We start from the raw sequence: 19,771 nt of genomic DNA, 5'->3' as shown, positions 1-19,771 counted from the left end.
ATTTTTCTTTAAAATGTCTCGTGGCATGAAGTTTATGTTTATTTACCTGTAAATGTGTTGGAATGAAGATGAGAAAAATCTTGTTTCACAAATTTTACTTTGCTTTGTTTGGAGGGAAGGATGATGTGACAACCACTCTACATGGAAGAAAATGAAAGAGTGAGGAAGGGGAATAAGATTTGCATCACTTTTTGTAATACAAATTTCATACCTAAAAGAAATTCAAATGCTCTAGTCCCTGTATAAACTTTACCCCCAATGGATGTAAAGTTATTTCATATTTGCAAAACAATCAAGGGAATAAGCGAATTGGGTGCAGAATTTGTACCTGATCCACTTCTTTAAATACGCCGATTGGGCGCAATTTTTTTATTTTTTTAGTATTACACGTGGTTTTGACTTCGAGGCTAATTAGGTTTTATTGTTCTTAAATGGACCTGTTGATTTTTTATTTTTTTTCCCCCTTTTTCTCTAGAGGGTGGATTCAGTCGTCACAAAATTGTACTCACACTGTTCTCATAGCCATTTTCAGCTGTGCATTGGGAACCATACTTGTATCAGGGACTAGAGTATTTGATGTGAGGTTCAAATACCTTAAACTCAATAAGCGACTGAAACCTTCTGATACATCTCTAGATAGTGCATTGTCTTGCATTGCAATTATTTGCGGATTTGGCAAACTTGAAAGCTCGAGCAACAATTCACCAGAGAGGTTTTTCCGACTCAAATCTAGAGCCCTAAGATCCAACAGACTTCCAATGCTGGAAGGTATCCTTCCTGAGAAACTATTACCACTCATTCAGAACAAGTAGCCTTCGTAAGTTGTCTACACTCGAAGGAATTTCATCATTAAATCTGTTGCCATTGAGATTCAAAGTAGTCAAATTGCTCAACCGCATTAGCTCTTTCGACACACTGCCAGTCAGGTTGTTTTGCCTTAGATTCAGTATTTCCAACTCATACAGATAATCTGGCTAGAGAAGAAATTTCCTCCAAGAGATAACATCTTCGGATCCCTTAACTCTCTATGAAGGAACTTCACCGGAAAAGCGATTCCCTTCTAGATAAAGAACGCTTAACAAGCTGCACTTTTCAATCTCCATCGGAACAAAACTATTAAATGAATTGTTTGCCAAAATGCTAGATTTCTTGCCACCATTCCACAGTCAAGGATGCCGGTGTGTGGTGAGTGGCCGGCGAGATGCTCGGGTTAGATGAGGACAAGAGATGGGAAGGGGAGAGTTCGAAAGATATTACACTGGAAAGAAGCCCTCCTTTTGAGTTTTATCTTTTTGTGGGTGGTTGAACCGGGTTTGTTCAACTAACGGCTGAACACCCATTAAAGTAGGTGTTTTTTTCGAAATGCCAACGTGGTCGCCTGTGATTGGCGGATTCACGTGTCCAGTGCACCAACGGATGCACAGAACGCGGACTCAATTTTATTGTTTGTCCCCCAAACTCTGGTATTTATTTTATTATCTATTTTTAGAGCCCAATTATGGTGTACTTTGATAGTTTTATGGCATATTATATCAAAATTTTAGTTATGTTGATAGTTGATACAATTTCCAAAGAATGCATCAGAAATTTTGCCCTATTTTTATTTATAATTTTTTGTGGGAAGAATCTGGTCAGAATACAGCGAGGAACAATTGGGAAGTTGTCGAGCAATGATGTTGAGCCAAGACATTAGAAGGAGCTGGCTAACCCACTGAGCAAATCTTAGTGAAAGCGTGCCACTTCAATCATCTTTGAAGAGCTCACGACCGATAATCATTCTTCTGATCTCACTAGTCCCTGCTCCAATCTCAAATAGTTTAGCATCTCGTAGAAGACGACCGGTTGGGTACTCGTTCACATATCCATTTCCACCTAGACACTGGATAGCCTGCCATATTAACATAAAAAATTAAGATATTATAATTGAAACGTTTGCTACTAGTAATAGTTTAAGATTTCCTAATTGGGTCAATCAGGAAAGCTCATTGATGATTCCACCTACTTTTACCATGTGGAGGAATCGTATTCTGGCTGATCTAAGCAATCTATGAGATAGGGATATTGGTATATAAGATGAATGTCCTACCGCAAAGGCAAGGGAGACGATGGAAAATGCAAGGACCAAATAGCATTCAAGATATCAAAGGGAGTAATTTATTAAGAATAAGTAAAATCATGCACCAACGAGAGTGATATATGTTCTGTTATTTCACCTGTAAAGCAACTTGTGTGGCTGTTTCAGCAGCAAAGAGTATAACTCCTGCACAATCCTGAAAATTTGTTTTTTCATACTGGTCATATTAATTTGATCATTCTGTGAAAATGCACAAATGTGACAAGGAATCTAGACATGCTTTTTATTTCAGTGAGGCATTATTGCATTATGAAGATGAGAAGAGAAAATGAATCAACTCATGGTATTGACTACTGATTGGAAAGAATAGTCTACAAACAGTACAATTGTGCACAAGGGGGAGATTAACCATTCCGCAGATCCCACCTTGGTGATCTGTGTAAAAGTTTGAACCCACTCATATTAGTAAAAATCTCCATCCAATGGAAATTTTGCAGAAATGGACAATCATATCCATCTGACCATTCTCCCATCCACCCCCAAACAAAAAAGGGATGTACCAGAAGTTGCAATTATTGTGCTCAAGTTGGTAAAGATTACAGAAATCTATTAAATTGACTATTTGCATTAACCTTACAGCTTAACATGATTCAACATCCAAAGCATGAATCCCAAGGGTTTTATTTACATCTTCTGAATAAATCTTTTTCTGTAAATATCTTTTGTTTTTTCTTCTTGAATTTACAATTTATCTGATTCATAAAATTAGAAACAATCAGGTTATCATGAGTTTATGACTTAATTTGGTAATTTGTCATTTGTTTATTTTTATAACTGATGAGGCTTTTGTGCTACAAAACCCTTACTAGAATAAGGCACATTTGGTTTATTTAAAACCTACTTAAACACTTTAATTTTTTATTTTTCATTTTTTTCATTGTGGATATGTTAAAGATTCATTATGTGTGAGTTAATCAACTTTAACGTCAATGTTATAATATCATATTATACTAATAGTGCCAAGTGATAAATTTCATTGTAGTAATTACTTCTGGTGGATGTGATTTTAAAGTGCAGTAAAATCATTTTGTGTTGTATATTTACACCTTTAGTATATATATTTAATTCTTTGGACAATTTTTTAAAAACATAAAATCCTAAAGTTCATGATTCACGATTTGGCTCAATTCAACATTCTCTGCAATTTACAATATGATTACAATTTTTAAAACAATGATTAACAGTTTCTGAATGCTTCTCATTTTCTTTTGACAAAAACCAAATATATAAAAACTAGAGCTTCAGAAATCATCAAGGCATGAGAGAAAAATTGGGAATAAGGATATCTAAAGCACCTTTCTGTCGATTTTCCCATTGTCACAGTCCCTTGCTACAGAATATACGAAAGATCTGAAATATAAAAGTGCAGGCAGGAAAAAAAGGATTATTCCTTTTTTATTTGCAATATTTTATTAATAAAAAAAGAAAAAAATAGTACAATGAAAGGTCATCACTTCCTAGACAAGGGGATGAAAACATGCATATTAATAAGTTGATCATAGAAGGAGATTCTGAAGTTGTGGTGAACTGACTAAAAGAGGATAACTCTAGGCTCTGGAATTACAGCAATGAAAAGAGAAAAATTAAGCGGCGGACTAAGGACATTGAAATTCAATGCACATGGGTAAAGAGAAGTGCAAACTCATTGGCAGATGGTCTAGCTAGGCAAGGGGTGAACAGAAACTCTATCTTTTGGGCTGTGTTGTAATTGCTTTACTTTTGGTGTTCACTGGTTGTACTCGGGAGTTAAGATTGTTTAGCTACCTTGCTTTGTAATTTTCATAAGCTTAATTCAATTCACCGTTATTGATCAAAAAGAAAAAAAAGAAAACTGAGACAGAAGTATAAAAATAACAATCATAAATTGTTAGATAAGAAACCTTACCTTGAAGATTGTAACGAAGTATACATGTCAGCAATTTTACCCTGTATTTTAGTGTCAATCAACAGTCTTTAGTCACAAGTCAAATACTGATTCCTATACAAGGCATCAGCAATACTAGAGTTTAGATGTCAACCTGTATTAACTGAAACTCCCCAATTGGATGGCCAAATTGCTCACGCTGGCGAACATATGGAAGAACAACATCAAGGCATGCCTGCATAAGACCGACAGGTCCACCTGCCAAAACAAGCCTCTCCAAATCTAGCCCCGACATCATGACATAGACCCCTGAAGAAAAGAATAATTGTTGCATAAGAACTATATGATATTTAATAAAAGCTCACACAATCCCCAGAGTTTGGTAGAAAAATCATAAATCCTAGAGAGGGGGAGGGGGAGGTGAGCCCTTATAAACCTGTAGGGTGTCATGTGACATGTAATATGCTTTTTTGATGGATAACTGTAATTTTTATTAAAACTGAAAGAATCAGTATGTACAATATGCCAAATTTCCCTGTTACAAATAGCCTGGCTTAAGCCACCTAATCTCCATTTTACATGCAATATTGCTATAAAACTGTTAATTTGCACAAGTGGAGATTCATGCCAATTCAACAGGTACACATATAGGTGGATATTTTTGATAACCAACAAATTTAAGAGGATTTTGATCAGAAAACTATGAATCCTTTTCAAACAAAAAAAAATAACAAGAAAATATTATCTCAAAATATGGATTTAGTAGAACCAAATAATTTTGGTTGAACAGTTACTGGAACAAGACAACAAGTGGCTCCTGTGTCTATCCCACAAGATCAAGCCACGTATCACTTTGATGGCAACTCTCTATGTAATCCTGGTCCTGCTGGAGTTGGAGGACTATTTAAATATCCAAATGGCTCCCCCATTCAGCTATTTACTGCTTCAAGGAATGCAAAAACAATGCAGCCTCCCATGCTTTTAGTTTTTGGCATCTCAGTTGATGTGATCGAATGGGCTAAAAGAGAATGTTCAGGCCTGCAGAGATTGATACACTACCTTAATAAGATTAGAGACCATTTTAGCTCATTCCCATCTCTCTGAAGGTGGATCCCAGAGGAACAAAATATCATGGTTGATGACCTACATAGGAAGGGTATGGAAAGTTGTTTTCATTATCATCATCATCATCATTCATGCCTTATCCCAACTTTATGGGGTCAGTTACATGAATCCTGTTTCGCCAATCAGTTCTATTTAAAACCATATCCACTGTTACACTATTAGTGCTTAAATCATTTCTTACTACTTTTACCCATGTCCTTTTTGATCTACCCCTAGCTCTTATAGCCCCTTCCACTCATAACAAATCACTTCTTCTAACTGAGCTGTTGGTAGTCTTCTATGAACGTGACTAAACCATCTTAGCCTACTCTCTCTCTCTCTCTCTCTCTCTCTCTCATTTTATCACTTATTGGAGCTACTCCTAGGTTTCTACAGATGGCTTTATTCCTGATCCTATCCTTTATAGTCTTTCATATGGAAAGCTGTTTTATTTTTACTTGTTACTTTCTTTTCCTGTATAGTAACAGCTCTATCCTTTTCTAATTTTTTATTTTCTGAGGATGGGGCTGCATTATATTTTGTAAAATGTGTACATCCGTTTGCTTTCTCTTTTATGAACAAAATCAGCTGCTTTCTTCCAGAAAGAAAAAGAAACATAGAAAGAGAAAGAGGCCAAGATCATTGGCAATGTGCCAATATGAGGAAACAATTCTGATATTTGAAATAAACAGCAATTATTTGGTAGATCTAACTCAGCATCTGAATGCTAGGATAAATCAGGTTCTATTCATGTAGTATTTTTCATTCACTTGCTAAAAGTACTTCTCTTCTTTCAGTATGAATGAGCTTTTCTAATGACAGATTGGAGGTCTCAATGATGCCAATACCTTTCCCTTCCTGCCCAAGAACATTTTCTTCAGGAACAAAACAATTCTCAAAAACGAGCTCGCATCTGCATCATTGTTGAGTATATAAAAACCTGCTGCTAATGCTAACAAACAAATAGAAACAGGTAATCACATATGAGCACTGTGGACATACGTATCACTTCCTCGCATCCCAAGTTTGTCTAATTTCTGGGCAGTACTGAAGCTGCAAAATATTACACCAAATAACAAACATTCAGAAAATCCCCTTGGGTTGTTTTTCCATTTATTTTACTATTTTCAAATATTTCTCTCTGCAAATATGCTTTGTACTGATTTTTCTTCATTTATATTTCTACGTGCATGTGCTTTTTTGCTACTATAGTGTTTGCCCATGCATGCTTGCATTGATAACAATAACATAACTTTCATGTGTCTGCACATACACCTAAAAACAGACAATTTCTCATGTATTTCACTTATGTTCCATACTGTCCTTGTTTTAAGTGAAAGAGAAAAATATGATGTGCCCATGACACACTGGACTTGTCATATCAACCTAATTTTTAGTGGAGATGAGTCAGAACCCAACACAATTTTTAGTTCTTAGGTTTTAGAGTTCAACCAGAATTAGTAAACCAGGTTTTATGTAGTACAAGTACCCTGGCATTCCCTTCTCGATAATAAATGCTGTGATTCCTTTTGAACCAGCTGTAATGTCTGTTTTTGCATAAACAACCTGATCCAATTCACCATATCAGTGACAAATAAAAGGAAGAAAAAAAAATAATAACAGATATATCATCAGAGAGCAAACTAAAGAAGACTTCCTTTTTGTTGGTAAACTTGACTCAAACATATAGTTTCTTTGCCATATGTCAACTAAGCTACCATGTTGAGCCCCACAAGGGAAAACATCCTTTACTGATTACTTCAGGGAAATATTTGATATGTTGTTACACAAAAACATTGAAAACATTTGGAGTAGAGAAATTAAAAAAAAAAAAAAAAACGCTTGGCAATTCAGATAATAAAATAAAAGGCAGCAATAACTGTACAGGTTATGAAGAGGAAGAAGAAAACAGCTTACTCTCAAAGTAACTACTAACTATACAGCTCGCTGTCACTGGCCAGCAAGCTTTTCTTTTTCTTTTTCTCTGGCCACAAGGGGAGGATTCTAGAAATGGGATTTTAGCCTAAGGTTTATCAAAACTTCATGAGATCAGGCAGATTGGAAAATACAAGAGGAAGGCAGAAGCACACCATTATTCAGACATCAGCTATGGCCTAAAACATTTTTTTATCATTATTTTTATCAGAAACATAAATTAAAATGAGAAAGAATATTTGAAGTATGCATAAAGAAATAAAGTTAAGGTGCAAAAAGTTACTCAATTAAGATTTACCGTTTGTTAGTTTAAAATACCCAGTCATCAATTTATACCAAAAGGTTAATAGGTTGGTGAAGTTGCAAATTTCAGTTCCAACAGTGGCAAATAAGTTATGGGGGAAAAATACATTTCTACAAAATCCTTCACCTACTGGAGTAGCTCACCTGAGATCTTGCATGTTTATGGCCAGATTGTCTTCTCCTATTGAGGAGACTTGCCATGTGTACTTGTACATGTTGATGCCTTACTTTCTCTTATGAAAGGCGTCTTTTTGGTCTTTGTCTACTCATCCTTGGTAGATTGGATGATAGAGATAATAATTCCATTTGCTGTTTCTATAAAATCTCCTTGATCTTGTTACCATTTGAAATAAGAAAAGTAAGGTATTTGATGTAGGCGCACATGGCAAGGCCCCAGATTGCGCCACATGGCATCAGCTGGATGAGATCCTAGTCGTCCATCTCTAACTGCCTCCAACCACGCTATGGAAAGTTCAAGTATAAAAGGGGGTGCCCAACTCAAGGTAAATCCATCTTGCTCACTCTTGCTCTCTTGCATTCCTACTCTCGAGAGACCTCATCTGAGCTCTTAAGGACTAGCCCTGAGCCCTCGTCTCAAGCCTAGTTTAGCCCCTCCTTAAGCATCTGACTAACTTGACCATCGGAATCTCCGCCCCTAGGATAACACCCGGGGCCTTTGACGTATGCTCTCTTCCCAACTTGCATCAGTATATGTGTTTGGGAGGAGTTCAGAAGTGTATATTTGTCGAAGGAAGGGGCCGGCGGCTTCTTTTCATTGTCTTTGTTGGTGTTGTCGTGGCCGCAGTCTTCTCTTTCCTTCCTCTTCTTCTTAGCGACCCTAGGTTGGGGTCAACCTCTGGCTCATGGAGGCGCACACTGGCCTCAGCTTCTTCAACAGCAATGTACTTCTGTGCCTTCTTCAAGAACTCGGCCTTGTTCTTGGGCGGTGTCTTGGAGATGGACCATTTGAGGGGTCCGGACCGAAGGCCGTTGACATGCGTGCATGGATACCGAGGGGTCGAGGTCTCTGACTTCGAGCTCTTCCCGCTTGAACTAGTCGATGTAAGCTCGGAGCCTTTCTGAGCTCACTGTCCAGATCGGAGCGTGGGCAACGCATCAACGTCACGCCTCGGCCTTTGGCCTCGGCTAGCTCCTCAGGAGTAGGGTCCTCGGCTTCCTTCGGCTCCACCACTTCAAGATGCGCTAAGGCATTCCATGCGACATCGCCCCTCGGCCTTGTGGAGCCGGTACTTTCATCGGGAGACTCCCTACCCCGTCAGTCACACTTGGCGCCTCTAGGGGTGGTCCTCTCCCTCAGTACCTGGACTCCAGGCACCCAAGGGGAGCTCTCGGATTCAATGCCAGTCCTCTCACTACTGGACGAGGTGGAAGGACTGTTGGTGTCAATCAGGTCAGGAAGATCGTAACACTCAGGTCTGGAGTCTAAATACGACATGGTTCGAGGAGAAGTTCTTTACCTAGTGACCGAGTTTGAGGAAGAAGACTAAGGGATTGACTGGTTGGTGGTCGAGGTCTTTGGGATCACAAGCAGAAGCGAGAAAATGGTGGGGAACCGCCTCAACCAGCAACCTTAGTTAAAGAAAAATGTACGGCTCTGATCACTTTGATCCAGCGGTTGTAGAGCCGCCGACCTAACAGCCCGAACCAACGCGTGCCACATGGCATCAACCTCGGGAAGACGAAACGACGCCGAAAAGACAAACCTGTCCACCCGCCAACTCCGGGTCAGGAGCAACCCAAATTGGGAGACCCACCACCCGTTTCGCACACAGCCACAACCGATCGACGCGAACGCCCGTCCCGTGTACAGATCCATGGTGACACTCGTACAAAGCATGACCGACGAACGCGGATGCCTCACACTTGTATCGGGAACGGTCCCGCGCTCTTGGCCCACCATGATCCTACAAAGAGGCGAGAAGTCAACAAGGAAGCAATCGCCACAGGGTTACTAAGAAGAACTCTCAGTAGTCGAGGCCAACGCCTCCGCGCCATATGACGCTCTCTTCGATCAAAGCCAAGGCCTTTGCCCAACACGCCATCCGATGCCTCCACGAAGCTATGTACTACTCTCTTCGGTTGAGGTCGAGGTCTCTGCTCAGCAACCTGGTCGACCTCGAGAGTGGGGGGGAAGTGATGTAGGCGGTTAGGCGCACATGGCAAGGCCCTGGATTGCGCCATGTGGCATTGGCCGGTTGAGATCCTGGTCGTCCATCTCTAACTGCCTCCAACCACTCCATGACAAGGTCAAGTATAAAAGGGGGTGCCTAGCTCAAGGTAAATCCATCTTGCTCACTCTTGCTCTCTTGCATTTCTACTCTCGAAAGGCCTCGTTTGAGCTCTTAAGGAGCCCTTGTCTCAAGCCTAGTCCGACCCCTCCTTAAGCACCTGACTAACTTGACCGTCGGAGTCTCCACCCTTGGGATAACACTCAGGGCCTCTGACGTGTGCTCTCTTCCCTGCTCTTAGGTTGGACTCATCGGCCTCGAACATAAGCAAAGTTACCATGTTGCCCTCGGCCCCATCCTTGGCAGCAATAGTATTAAAAAGGATGGAAGTGTCTGGGTTTTGCAAACCATTGACATGGCTTGACTGAATGTTCATATAAGTGCATAAGATTTTCTTTTGTCTAGAAATGTTCAGGGATTGGCCAGAAACTTCATGCAACTGGTTGATGTTCACGGTAGTTCCAACCATCAGGTCCAGTTCAGTCTGAAAGCAATTAACTAGGCAAGTTTTTTTTGTCAGCTTAACTAGGCAAGTTCTACAACAAACATGAATAAATTCAAAGTTATGGATTCCTTTAGTTGTTTACTCATCCTTTTGCAGATTATATTGTATTGTTAAATTCTAGTTTTCCTCTCAATGAATCAAAAAATAGGGGATATTAACATCAAATTGAAATACTATGAAGCACTAGTGCAAAACAAAATACAATTTAAGTATAGGTTTCAAAAGTTAAACATGATCATAACTTTCATGAAGGCAGAAGAAAAAGTGATACCAATATTTAGATCTTATATAAAATGAGAAATAGGTATTGCTAGATATATGAATACACAATGCTAGAGATTCTAGGAGAATACCAAAGTTTGAGCAATTGGACCATTGGTACACCACATCTTGTTACCATTTAAAATATAACCACCATCAACCCGATCAGCCTTGCATTTCATGCTAACAACATCAGAACCAGCTGATCATATATAAAGCAAGACCATATAAGAGTTAAAATAGTGTCTTTATCATCAAATCCACAGTATAAGAAAAGCTCAATAATCCACAACAGTTACCATTGGGTTCACTCATTGCCAAAGCTCCTACATGTTCCCCGCTAATAAGCTTTAAAGAGATGTAATTATATAGTTAGTATGCAGAAAAGCACTATAAGAGGAAGATAAATATGAATGCCTACAATGATATGACAAAAGGAAAATGTAATACTCATAAAAATTAGAAATTTCCACACTACTTGGTAGGATGCAAATAACATACATGGTATTCATTCTTGTTCAATATTCTACCATAACAGCTGATGATATTAGCTTCTAAGAGAAAATTATAAGGAGGACATGGCATATATTTTTTGGCCAGCCAACACTAGATTGGATCCAAATGGAAGGCCTCCAATTGTGATCTTCATCCAATTAGATTATTGTAATCATATGATTGATCAATATTGTTTGGATATTCAGATAATTAACCAGGAATAGAGACTGAAATCATTTTTTTAGTGTTAACATTCAAAATTTATTGATTGTGGAATAAAGAATAGAATATACACAAGTGAGTTGTATTCCCAGAGTAAGTTAGGCTGGTGTGTTCTACCTAACCCTAATTTCTATCAATTACATCAATCATTGTGGTACAATTTCCAAAAGAGTTGGGCTCTATTTACAACTTGTTTGGCCATTGTACCAGCCAAACTGTTTGCTAATCTCAGAACCCAGTTGAAACTTGAAAGGAGGTTCTAGTTACCTGGCCTGGGATGTCTTGGTTGGCAATCCACCCTTCTTTATTCAAAAATAGACATATTTCTTCCTTTTTGATTCAGATTTCCTTTTTGTAAGGAATTTATAGTTTTTGTTTTTTGATGGGTGGCTGTTTTGGCAAGCTGATTCCCTCTGTACAGCTTCTCATTGTACAGAGGCTTCATTGTATTATGGCTCTTTGATCTTATTGAAATACTTTGCCTTCTACTTTCAAAAAAGAAAAAAGAAAAAAAAAATCTTCAGCATGTCTTGGCTTGGTTGAACTAAGATACACCTATATTCAAGTTCGAGTTTAATTTGAACTCCATTTTCCTGTTCATGTTCAGCTCGACTAAATATTCAATAAGTTTGAGTTCAGCTCAGTTGAAAAATTATATATATATATATAGATAGATAGAGAGAGAGAGAGAGAGATTTGAACTCGATCAGCATCAAACTCAAATAGAGCCTAATAGAAATCAAGCCTGAACTTTGTTCAATTAAAGCTCGATTAAGTCTTTTATTTAATCTGACTCCGCTATAAATTTTCTAAAATACCAGAAAAATTAAAAAATTATTTATTTTAAATATAACATACTAAATTGATTATATGTATAAATTCATATAGAATATATTTTTATAATTTTAAATATAATTATATAAAATGTATATATTAAAATTAATAAATATTATAATATAATCGGATCCAGATTTTAATCAGATCTGGCCTCGAATTTTCAGGTATCATTGACAGACCTACCCATCCCAAACTTAAGTGGAGTAGATGGGCCTTTAACTTAACCCACTTAATTTCTTTAATTTGTGGTCCCATGTCTAATTTAAATGGTATCATAAAGACCTAAATAATTGCCCTATTGTCTTATTATGAAGCCTGCATTATGTAGGCTTTTAATTCAACCCAACTAGACATAAGATAAGGTGCAATACAGCAATAACACCTATAATAATAAGGTGCTCCTCTCTATAAAAACTTTTGTAATCATCAAGGTTCGATGATCAATACTATAGAAATCAAAATGTTGTTTTAATGACTCAACAGGATTCAAGTACATCATACATCATATATCTAGAACATCCTTTCAGTCAAAGTGGATCCCCAACAATGGTTCCCATGTGTTAGATTAATTTATACCCAATAAAGAACAAAAATGCATTCATAGTTGTCAAGGCGACACCTAGGCGACAAAGCGCCCTTGGAGGCTTGCCTCGCCTAATCACCAAGCAGTTTTGTACTTTCGATTATAAAATACTTTTTATTCTGTATTTTTTGAGATTATAATTATAAAATAGACATTATTAAACTAAAATATTCATTTTGTGTGCTTATATACTAATTTCTTTTTATTATTTTCTGATTTGTTAGGTTTATGCTATATTGAACCCTCAAAGACTTCAAAATCCAAACCAATAAGTAAGGTAGAACATAAAATTTTGTCTAATCAACGAATTTTCTTCTTTTCTTCTACTTTTTCTTTTCTTCTTTTCCTATAAGAAAAATAAGGGTTCAGCCCCTATATTTTTTTCAAATTTCTTTTTTTTTTCTTCTTTTTCTTCTCACGAATATGTTGATTTTCTATACTTAAACATGAACTTTATAGTTTTCTTATGAAAAGTATTAATAACTATTAAGGAAATATGGTTATGGTACTTGGGGAACTACCCTAGGATCTATGTTTTTAAATTTAAAAAAAAAAATTATCCATTGCCTAGGCGGCTAGGCAACAAGGCACCCCCCTGTCGCCTAGCCTCGCCTTGGCGCCTTGAAAACTATGAATGTATCCTAAGAAGCATATGTCTTGATACTTCTAACTCATGGTGCAATAAAATGACAGTTTACTATGATAGCTTGTTGAAATCTCTCAACCAACAATAAAATCAATTTAATTCCTTCATTCTGAAAGGCAACAAATTCAGGAAACAAAGCCTTGGATACAGTGTTCTTAGTTTTGTACATCTGAAGTCAATAGAAAATGGTAAAATTAAATAGACTGAGCTCGGTAAATGCATAGATCTTGTCAGAAAGAGAAATTCAACAATGAATTTAGAAAAACAATACAACAGTACTGATAAGTTGAACTTTTTAGGTGGGTCTACAGGTTCAAAATTTCATGAACAAAAAAAATGAAAAATTCAATATGTAATTGTGAAGGCAAAATTTTGTTGAAAACACATGGACTTGTAACTCTCTGATTCTGTATTTATTTTACAGAACAATGGTTGTTCAGTTCTCAATGTACAGCCTAGGCCTCTAGGCATATTTTGAAGATTTTTTAAGTACCAAAAGAGAATAGACTCCTCAGAGTTTCAGAATAAGTGAAGAGGACAAGCGGAAGCTATTTTCCTACTGGGGTGCAAGGGTGTCCCTCCATTTTTCACTCCCTCCTTCCTGCATCTCTTTCCATCCATAGTTGCTGCATGGAGATCTCTGGAACTTGGCTATTCTCTCTAACTTGCCTCACCTACGCATGAGGCTGGTATTCAAGAATTAGGCTGCTAGCCATGACCACAAGGAACATAGATGGTAATTGGATGATGTGAGAAGTAAGAACCCATTGGCAGGTCAAAAATTAGAAGGATGAACAAGAATCTCACAAGTAACAGACAGTATGTAAATCAGGTTGCATTAAATGGTTGCACAACTTTACCTGACCAAAACACAATTCAATCCCTTAAATTTACCAAGGACCATCAACTGAAATATGCATGATATACAAAAGAGAAAAGGAAAGACTAGCATAATTCATTTAACCCTCTTTAAACACAAATGAAAAACACCAGCTAAGTAACAGAATTGTTGGTTTTAGATTTGGTGTTGCTAAGTTATGAAGTCAGCCAATGCATGTCGTTTGTAGTCAGGCCTAGCAACAGTATCAACATATAAAAATAAGGAAGTACAAGTAAAACCGTAGGCATGCCTAAAAATAAATAAATAAATAAACGAAACCTTAGGTAGATACTTCTGCTTCTGAGCAGGGCTTGCATTCCTGACCTACAAAATCATTGACGTTATACTACTTGAAACTGTTCAAAAAAATTTGTTACTCAAGATTTATATGTGAAATAAATAAATATATATATGATCCAAAATTGGAATTTTTCCATTTACCAGCTGATTGATGCAAAGGTTTGAGTGGGCACCATAAGAAAGGCCAACAGATCCAGAAGCACGACTAACTTCTTCCATTGCTATACAATGGTATAGATAACCAAGACCAAGTCCCCCATACTCCTCTACAAGGAAAAAAAAATCAATTAATTTTGGAGGGAAGCAACACCGAGACATGTCAATATGAAATAAACTTCTAAAGGAATTATCTGTCAAAATTTACCCAAGAGAAAAGAAAAGAAAAGAGAGCCTACACAATACAGAAGCTGAAGAAAAGAAAATAAACTTCTAATTGTCAACCAATATTAACCCAAAAGGGCCATTGCCCAATGTTGCTCCTGGCTATCTGGGCTCTCAGAAGGGCTGAACAGGATACAAACCTAACCTTGGCCATTTTTTCAGAGAAAGTGGCCACTCTCATACTCAAACCTGTGTTCTCACACTTGTCAGACCAAAGTTTTACCATTGGACCAAGAAATGCCCCTAACCAAAATAACATACATAAAGAAAATTTGTCTACTGACAAAATGGAAATTAGTTGTTATAATTTTCGTAACATTGGTCGGCAGGTTGAAGGAGGCAAGGAAAAGGAAATAATATCCATTTAACATGAGCCAAGCAAAGTTCTCTAACACAACTGAATGGAGAAGGGTAGAGTGTTAAACATCAACTTTGATTGACAGCATCTACCAGCACTAATCCTCGTAATTTCTACACTGAAAGTCTGAAACATTTCAAACTGTGCTATTCAAATAAAACTACCAGCTTAGCCAGTCTGCCTTGCACTTTATCTCCTTTGAGAAACCTTTTTGGCTGATTACAAACATTGGCTGGTTAATGCTTCATCCATGCCAAAATAAGATTAAGTAAAAAAGCATGCTCAATATACAGAAAACAAGCATATTTAAAAAGGTGTCAAAAGCACAACAACTTCATGAAAAAATGATAAAGTAACCAATAATGTTGAAGGTAACTACAGTACTTGTATAGAAAAGAAAATTTCTGCATATCTATACCTGGTGCAGTAATTCCATGGAGATTAAAATCACCCATAAGTTTCCACAAGTTAACCTCCTGAGAAAAGAAAATGTCATAATCAATAAACTACAGTAAGCAACTATCCTAGTACTACTTTAGGAGCTGTTGGATAGACCTCTGGAAAGTGGTTTGTCCTGTCCACTTTTGATGCATGTGGAGCAATATTCTCCTGTGCAAATTGTGCTACACTTTCTTTAAACTGTTAGCATCACAAATGATAACCATAAGAAGACAACCATAGACTGGGGGAAAATCTTATAAAATAGGGGAAATTCATGTTAACTGATTTATAGGTAGGAGTACAAAAAGAATTAAAAAAAAAAAAAAAAAACATCTTGAACAACTTTTGAACTTTAGTCATGGAATCCTTCAAGAAGACAAGCAAAGAAAACTTTCCATTATAGTTAAGATGCCACTACAAAAGTCAAGTTCAACATGGCTGAACTTTCTAATTAAAATGCAAATTATTCTTCTCATTAGCATCATTGTTTGTGTTGATTGCCTTGTGGCTAGCATCGTTATTGCATCAACAACTTATTGTCCGCCATATACCTCCCATTCATCCATTCTATCTGGCACATCTTCTGTTAATGAACAAATTTTCAAGTCTTTTCCTGTCACCTGAATCCATGTTCTTTCTCTTGAACCAATCACTCTTCACTAGTGTCAGCACCTTTCTTCATTTCTCATGATTTTTTTTATGAATTTTCTTCATCTCACATTATTAAACCATCTGAACTGACTTTCTCTTGTCTTATTCATACAAGTAGTACCGTCCCTCAGTTTCCTTTGATGCAGTCACTTTATTTTTTCCCCAACTAATCTTGCCACTTGCCCATTTTGACACCCACATCCCAGTTATGTTCAGTTTATGAATCTCTCATTTCTTAAAATTGTTCTAAGCATGGTCAGCCTTATAACCATCCCATATGATTTGCTTGTATGTTTCACATTCATCATCTCACAGCATTCTAGAAGCATACCACTTCATAAACCGAGCTCTAAAGCTCTGATTTCTAAGGAAATATCTTCTATGACCTCTCTTTTTTATAGATAACAGTACTAAGACAATATAAATTGTCATTTTTATCTAACTAACTTTCCATTTCTACTCATCTCTTTATTGAAAATGCATTTATTTGTTCTATTTTGGTCTAGGGAAAATCTATGATGCAGGAAAGACATGGTATTGGAAGAGTTTTGACCAATCAAAACCCACCCATGAATTTTGATGAATAACACCTGATTGGCTACCACGTTTATGATTCTAGTTGATTGGTCAGATATTTTGACCAATCAAAACCCACCCACGTTTATGATTCAGATATCATATCTTTTCCAAATCATAGTCGAACCCTTTGGTCTATTTGAAGCCCTTATATCTTAAAGCATCCCTGCAGAATTCCAGTTTTACCATTTGTATTACCTGTAATCTAGCCTTGTCAACAAAAATTGTGCCATTTTGCAAATAACATGCCTCTTGAGCCCCTTATATGCATTTCTGCTTAAACTCCATGACATACACATGCATACAAAAATATGAACATAATGTGATTCTTGAAGTATGTAATAACTGCATTGCTTTCCATCCTGTCATTTGTTCTCTAGCAGTGATTCCCTCATAAGTGTCCTAGGCCATGATAATATACCAGTTAGGAATTTTTTTTCCTTTATTCATCTGGTATTTTCTTTGTTCTTTTTATCTTGTTAAGTGGCTTGATCAACCAGGACAGACCAAAATCATCATTTATAAATGTTCTTCAAGTTCCAATACTCGTATTCCCTTAAACTAGACAGAATATCTCATATATTCTGAGTTAATAACTTCCCTTACAATTAATCTCCCAGTTTAACAATTACTGAAAATAGCTCATCCACATTTCATTCATTATTTCAACTTCTGGAAAATAGTATAGTGCTTTAACTCTAAAGTAAACTGTTGACAATTTAAAGTAAAAACGCGTTGCTAAATTTTAGATTGAAACTATACAAAATTACAAACTAGTTGAATAAGTGGAATAGAAAGGGATAAATAAATTTGAAAAGGCATAGTGAACGAAAAAAAGTTATAAGAAAACACAGAGATCTTAAGAGATAAAGAATTGAAATTGAATAAATGCATAAATATTCCATTCAAAACTTGCTTCCACCAACAAAGTCTCATCGAATACAATATTATAAAGTTTTTTCATCTGTACTTAATACGATTGACATCATCACTCATGATAAAATGAAAAGTAGAGTTCAACTATGATGACCTTGAAGGCACTGAGGGATTCTTTGTATTACTGAAACAAAAGTCCATCTTTAATGAGTTAACAGATTGACTCCAAAATTAGAACAAAGAGAATGAAGGGGTGATCTCAGGGTTGAGATCTCATTGGAATATCTTGTCTTAGCCACTCCAAACTCACCAAGTGGCAGGCAGCAAAACCAAATTTAGATTGATATTACGTTTTAACACTGCATTAGAAATTATTTCGCTTTAGTCTTAGAGAGCATTTTGAACCCATGTTGTGACCAGTTAAAATGAATTCATTTTCAGTCGTTAGGAAAACTGAAGTTCATTTTCAAGAGAACCTGAAATGACCTCTTTAATGCGAGCTTCTACCAAACATCATTCATTTAATTTAATCTTCTAAACTTAAACACCGCCGAATCTGGAGCAACAGGATGTATTAGAAAAAAGTATAAAAACTCTAACAGCATAAAAGTAGATATTAGAGAGATTCCAAACCTGCAATTGGGTATCGTCGAAAAGTAGAGAAGTAGAAAAACAAGCGTGTTGTCTCCGCTTTCGGAGAAGACCAGAAAGAGACCTTACTGCACATAACCTCTGCATCTCCAAGCTCTCCGATTCAACGAGAATTGTAAGCTCTACACAGAATAAAGCTGAAGAGTCACACCTTTTTTGTCTTGCGACGAAACTGAGACTGAGAGACAGGGACACAGGTACTGGCAATTGATCTTATTATTTCATCTGTAATCAAAAGCCCTGGGGCTTAACCGCTTAAGCAATAAGTAGTCATTCAGTTCAGCCATTCCAGGTATTATCAGACGGCCCCTAGCTCAGTTTCAGTTTCCCTTGGTCTGACAGACGTTGGTATGGTATCCGTTCGTTTAGTGGACCGAAAGATTTTTTATTTTTTGCGATGATCTCCATTTATTTGGGCTTGCTTACATAACAGATAACAGGAAAAAGATGAATACGTGCCAACCGATGGTGGCTCAGTTGGTAGGTTTTCTGATTCGTCGGAGTAGATACTTGGGATCAAATCTCGCTGCCACCAGGGGTTGGGGAGGGTAAAGGGAAAGGGGAAAGCGAAAAAAAAAAATGAATACGTGTACATGTTGTCCATTACTGATTAAATCAAGATATGGATACGAGTCAACAATAATCCCCCGAGAAATAGTTAGTCAGTCATCGCGGAGGTGGAATTGGGATGAGACGTGTTGTTTTCAAACTTCAAATTGTTAACACTATCGTGTCCTCTCCTCGTGCGAAAGATCGAGTCCAACGCGGACTAGTGCCAGCTACAAGTCTACAACTACAATGCATACAGACGAATCAATAAATGCGAAAATGGTAGATGGTAGTTTTTTTTTTTTTTTTTTAATTCCGGATTAGTAACACGTACTTTGGGCGGAGGCGGCTTTGGTCCCAAACTTTCAAAATGTGTAAATCCATTACTTCCGTTCATAATATTTGAAAAAGACACAAATATTCTTATTAAAGGTTATCTAATTTTTTTTATTAATTATCTAAATATTAATAATTCCAAATTCTTATTTCTTCTACTAGAATGTCCATTGACACGTAATTCTAATTTTCTTGAATAGAAGATGTAAGGATTTGGGAATGTTCATTTTTGTTAGTATTTGGACGGTTGATAAAGAGAATTAGATAATACTCAAATGAGCATTTGTATCCTTTTCAAATGCCATTTAATGGCTGGTTAATGGCAAATACTGGATTGACACATTTTGAAAGTTTAAGTACTGAATTGTTGCATTTTTAAGTTTGGGGACCAAAGTGGTACTCAATGATCAAAATTTCATCAAGTATTGGCCAATACGTATCGTATCGGAGCTTTCCCGATATGCCCCTACAGGGGGTGTTTTCAGTCAGCAAGTGGCTTAGAGGATAGACCGGCCTTAAACCGCCCCCTAAGAACCAGTTTTGAAAAAACACACAAAAAGTAGTACCGATGCAGGTTGATACACCGGCCTATATCGATATTTTGAACCTCGGTGGCACTAGGCCCAAAATACAA

General features: G+C 36.9%; 1 protein-coding gene across 2 annotated transcripts; it reads right to left on the bottom strand.

Annotated features, from left to right (window-relative positions):
- Positions 1-1,576: 1,576 nt before the first annotated feature.
- IVD (isovaleryl-CoA-dehydrogenase) lies at positions 1,577-18,846 on the bottom strand. 2 transcript variants are annotated; one of them, XM_010255288.3, is made up of 15 exons: positions 18,235-18,846; positions 15,613-15,696; positions 15,476-15,533; positions 14,460-14,584; positions 14,298-14,342; positions 10,655-10,703; positions 10,448-10,557; positions 6,592-6,668; positions 6,105-6,155; positions 5,951-6,015; positions 4,153-4,307; positions 4,020-4,060; positions 3,430-3,484; positions 2,214-2,270; positions 1,577-1,888 (listed from the first exon to the last, which is right to left on the bottom strand). In XM_010255288.3, exons 1-15 carry the CDS (start codon positions 18,337-18,339, stop codon positions 1,742-1,744), a joined length of 1,224 nt encoding a protein of 407 aa, XP_010253590.1. In that variant the 5' UTR covers positions 18,340-18,846; the 3' UTR covers positions 1,577-1,741. The 2 variants fall into 2 exon arrangements, with proteins under 2 accessions (XP_010253590.1, XP_088753099.1); XM_088896973.1 differs by lacking the exon at positions 2,214-2,270.
- Positions 18,847-19,771: the final 925 nt, after the last annotated feature.

This window comes from Nelumbo nucifera, chromosome 2, assembly GCF_055504915.1.
Source record: "Nelumbo nucifera cultivar China Antique chromosome 2, China Antique-T2T, whole genome shotgun sequence".
NCBI classification, from domain to species: Eukaryota; Viridiplantae; Streptophyta; class Magnoliopsida; order Proteales; family Nelumbonaceae; genus Nelumbo; species Nelumbo nucifera.
Note: the sequence above shows the minus strand (reverse complement) of the source record. Positions and strands in the feature narration are given on the sequence as shown.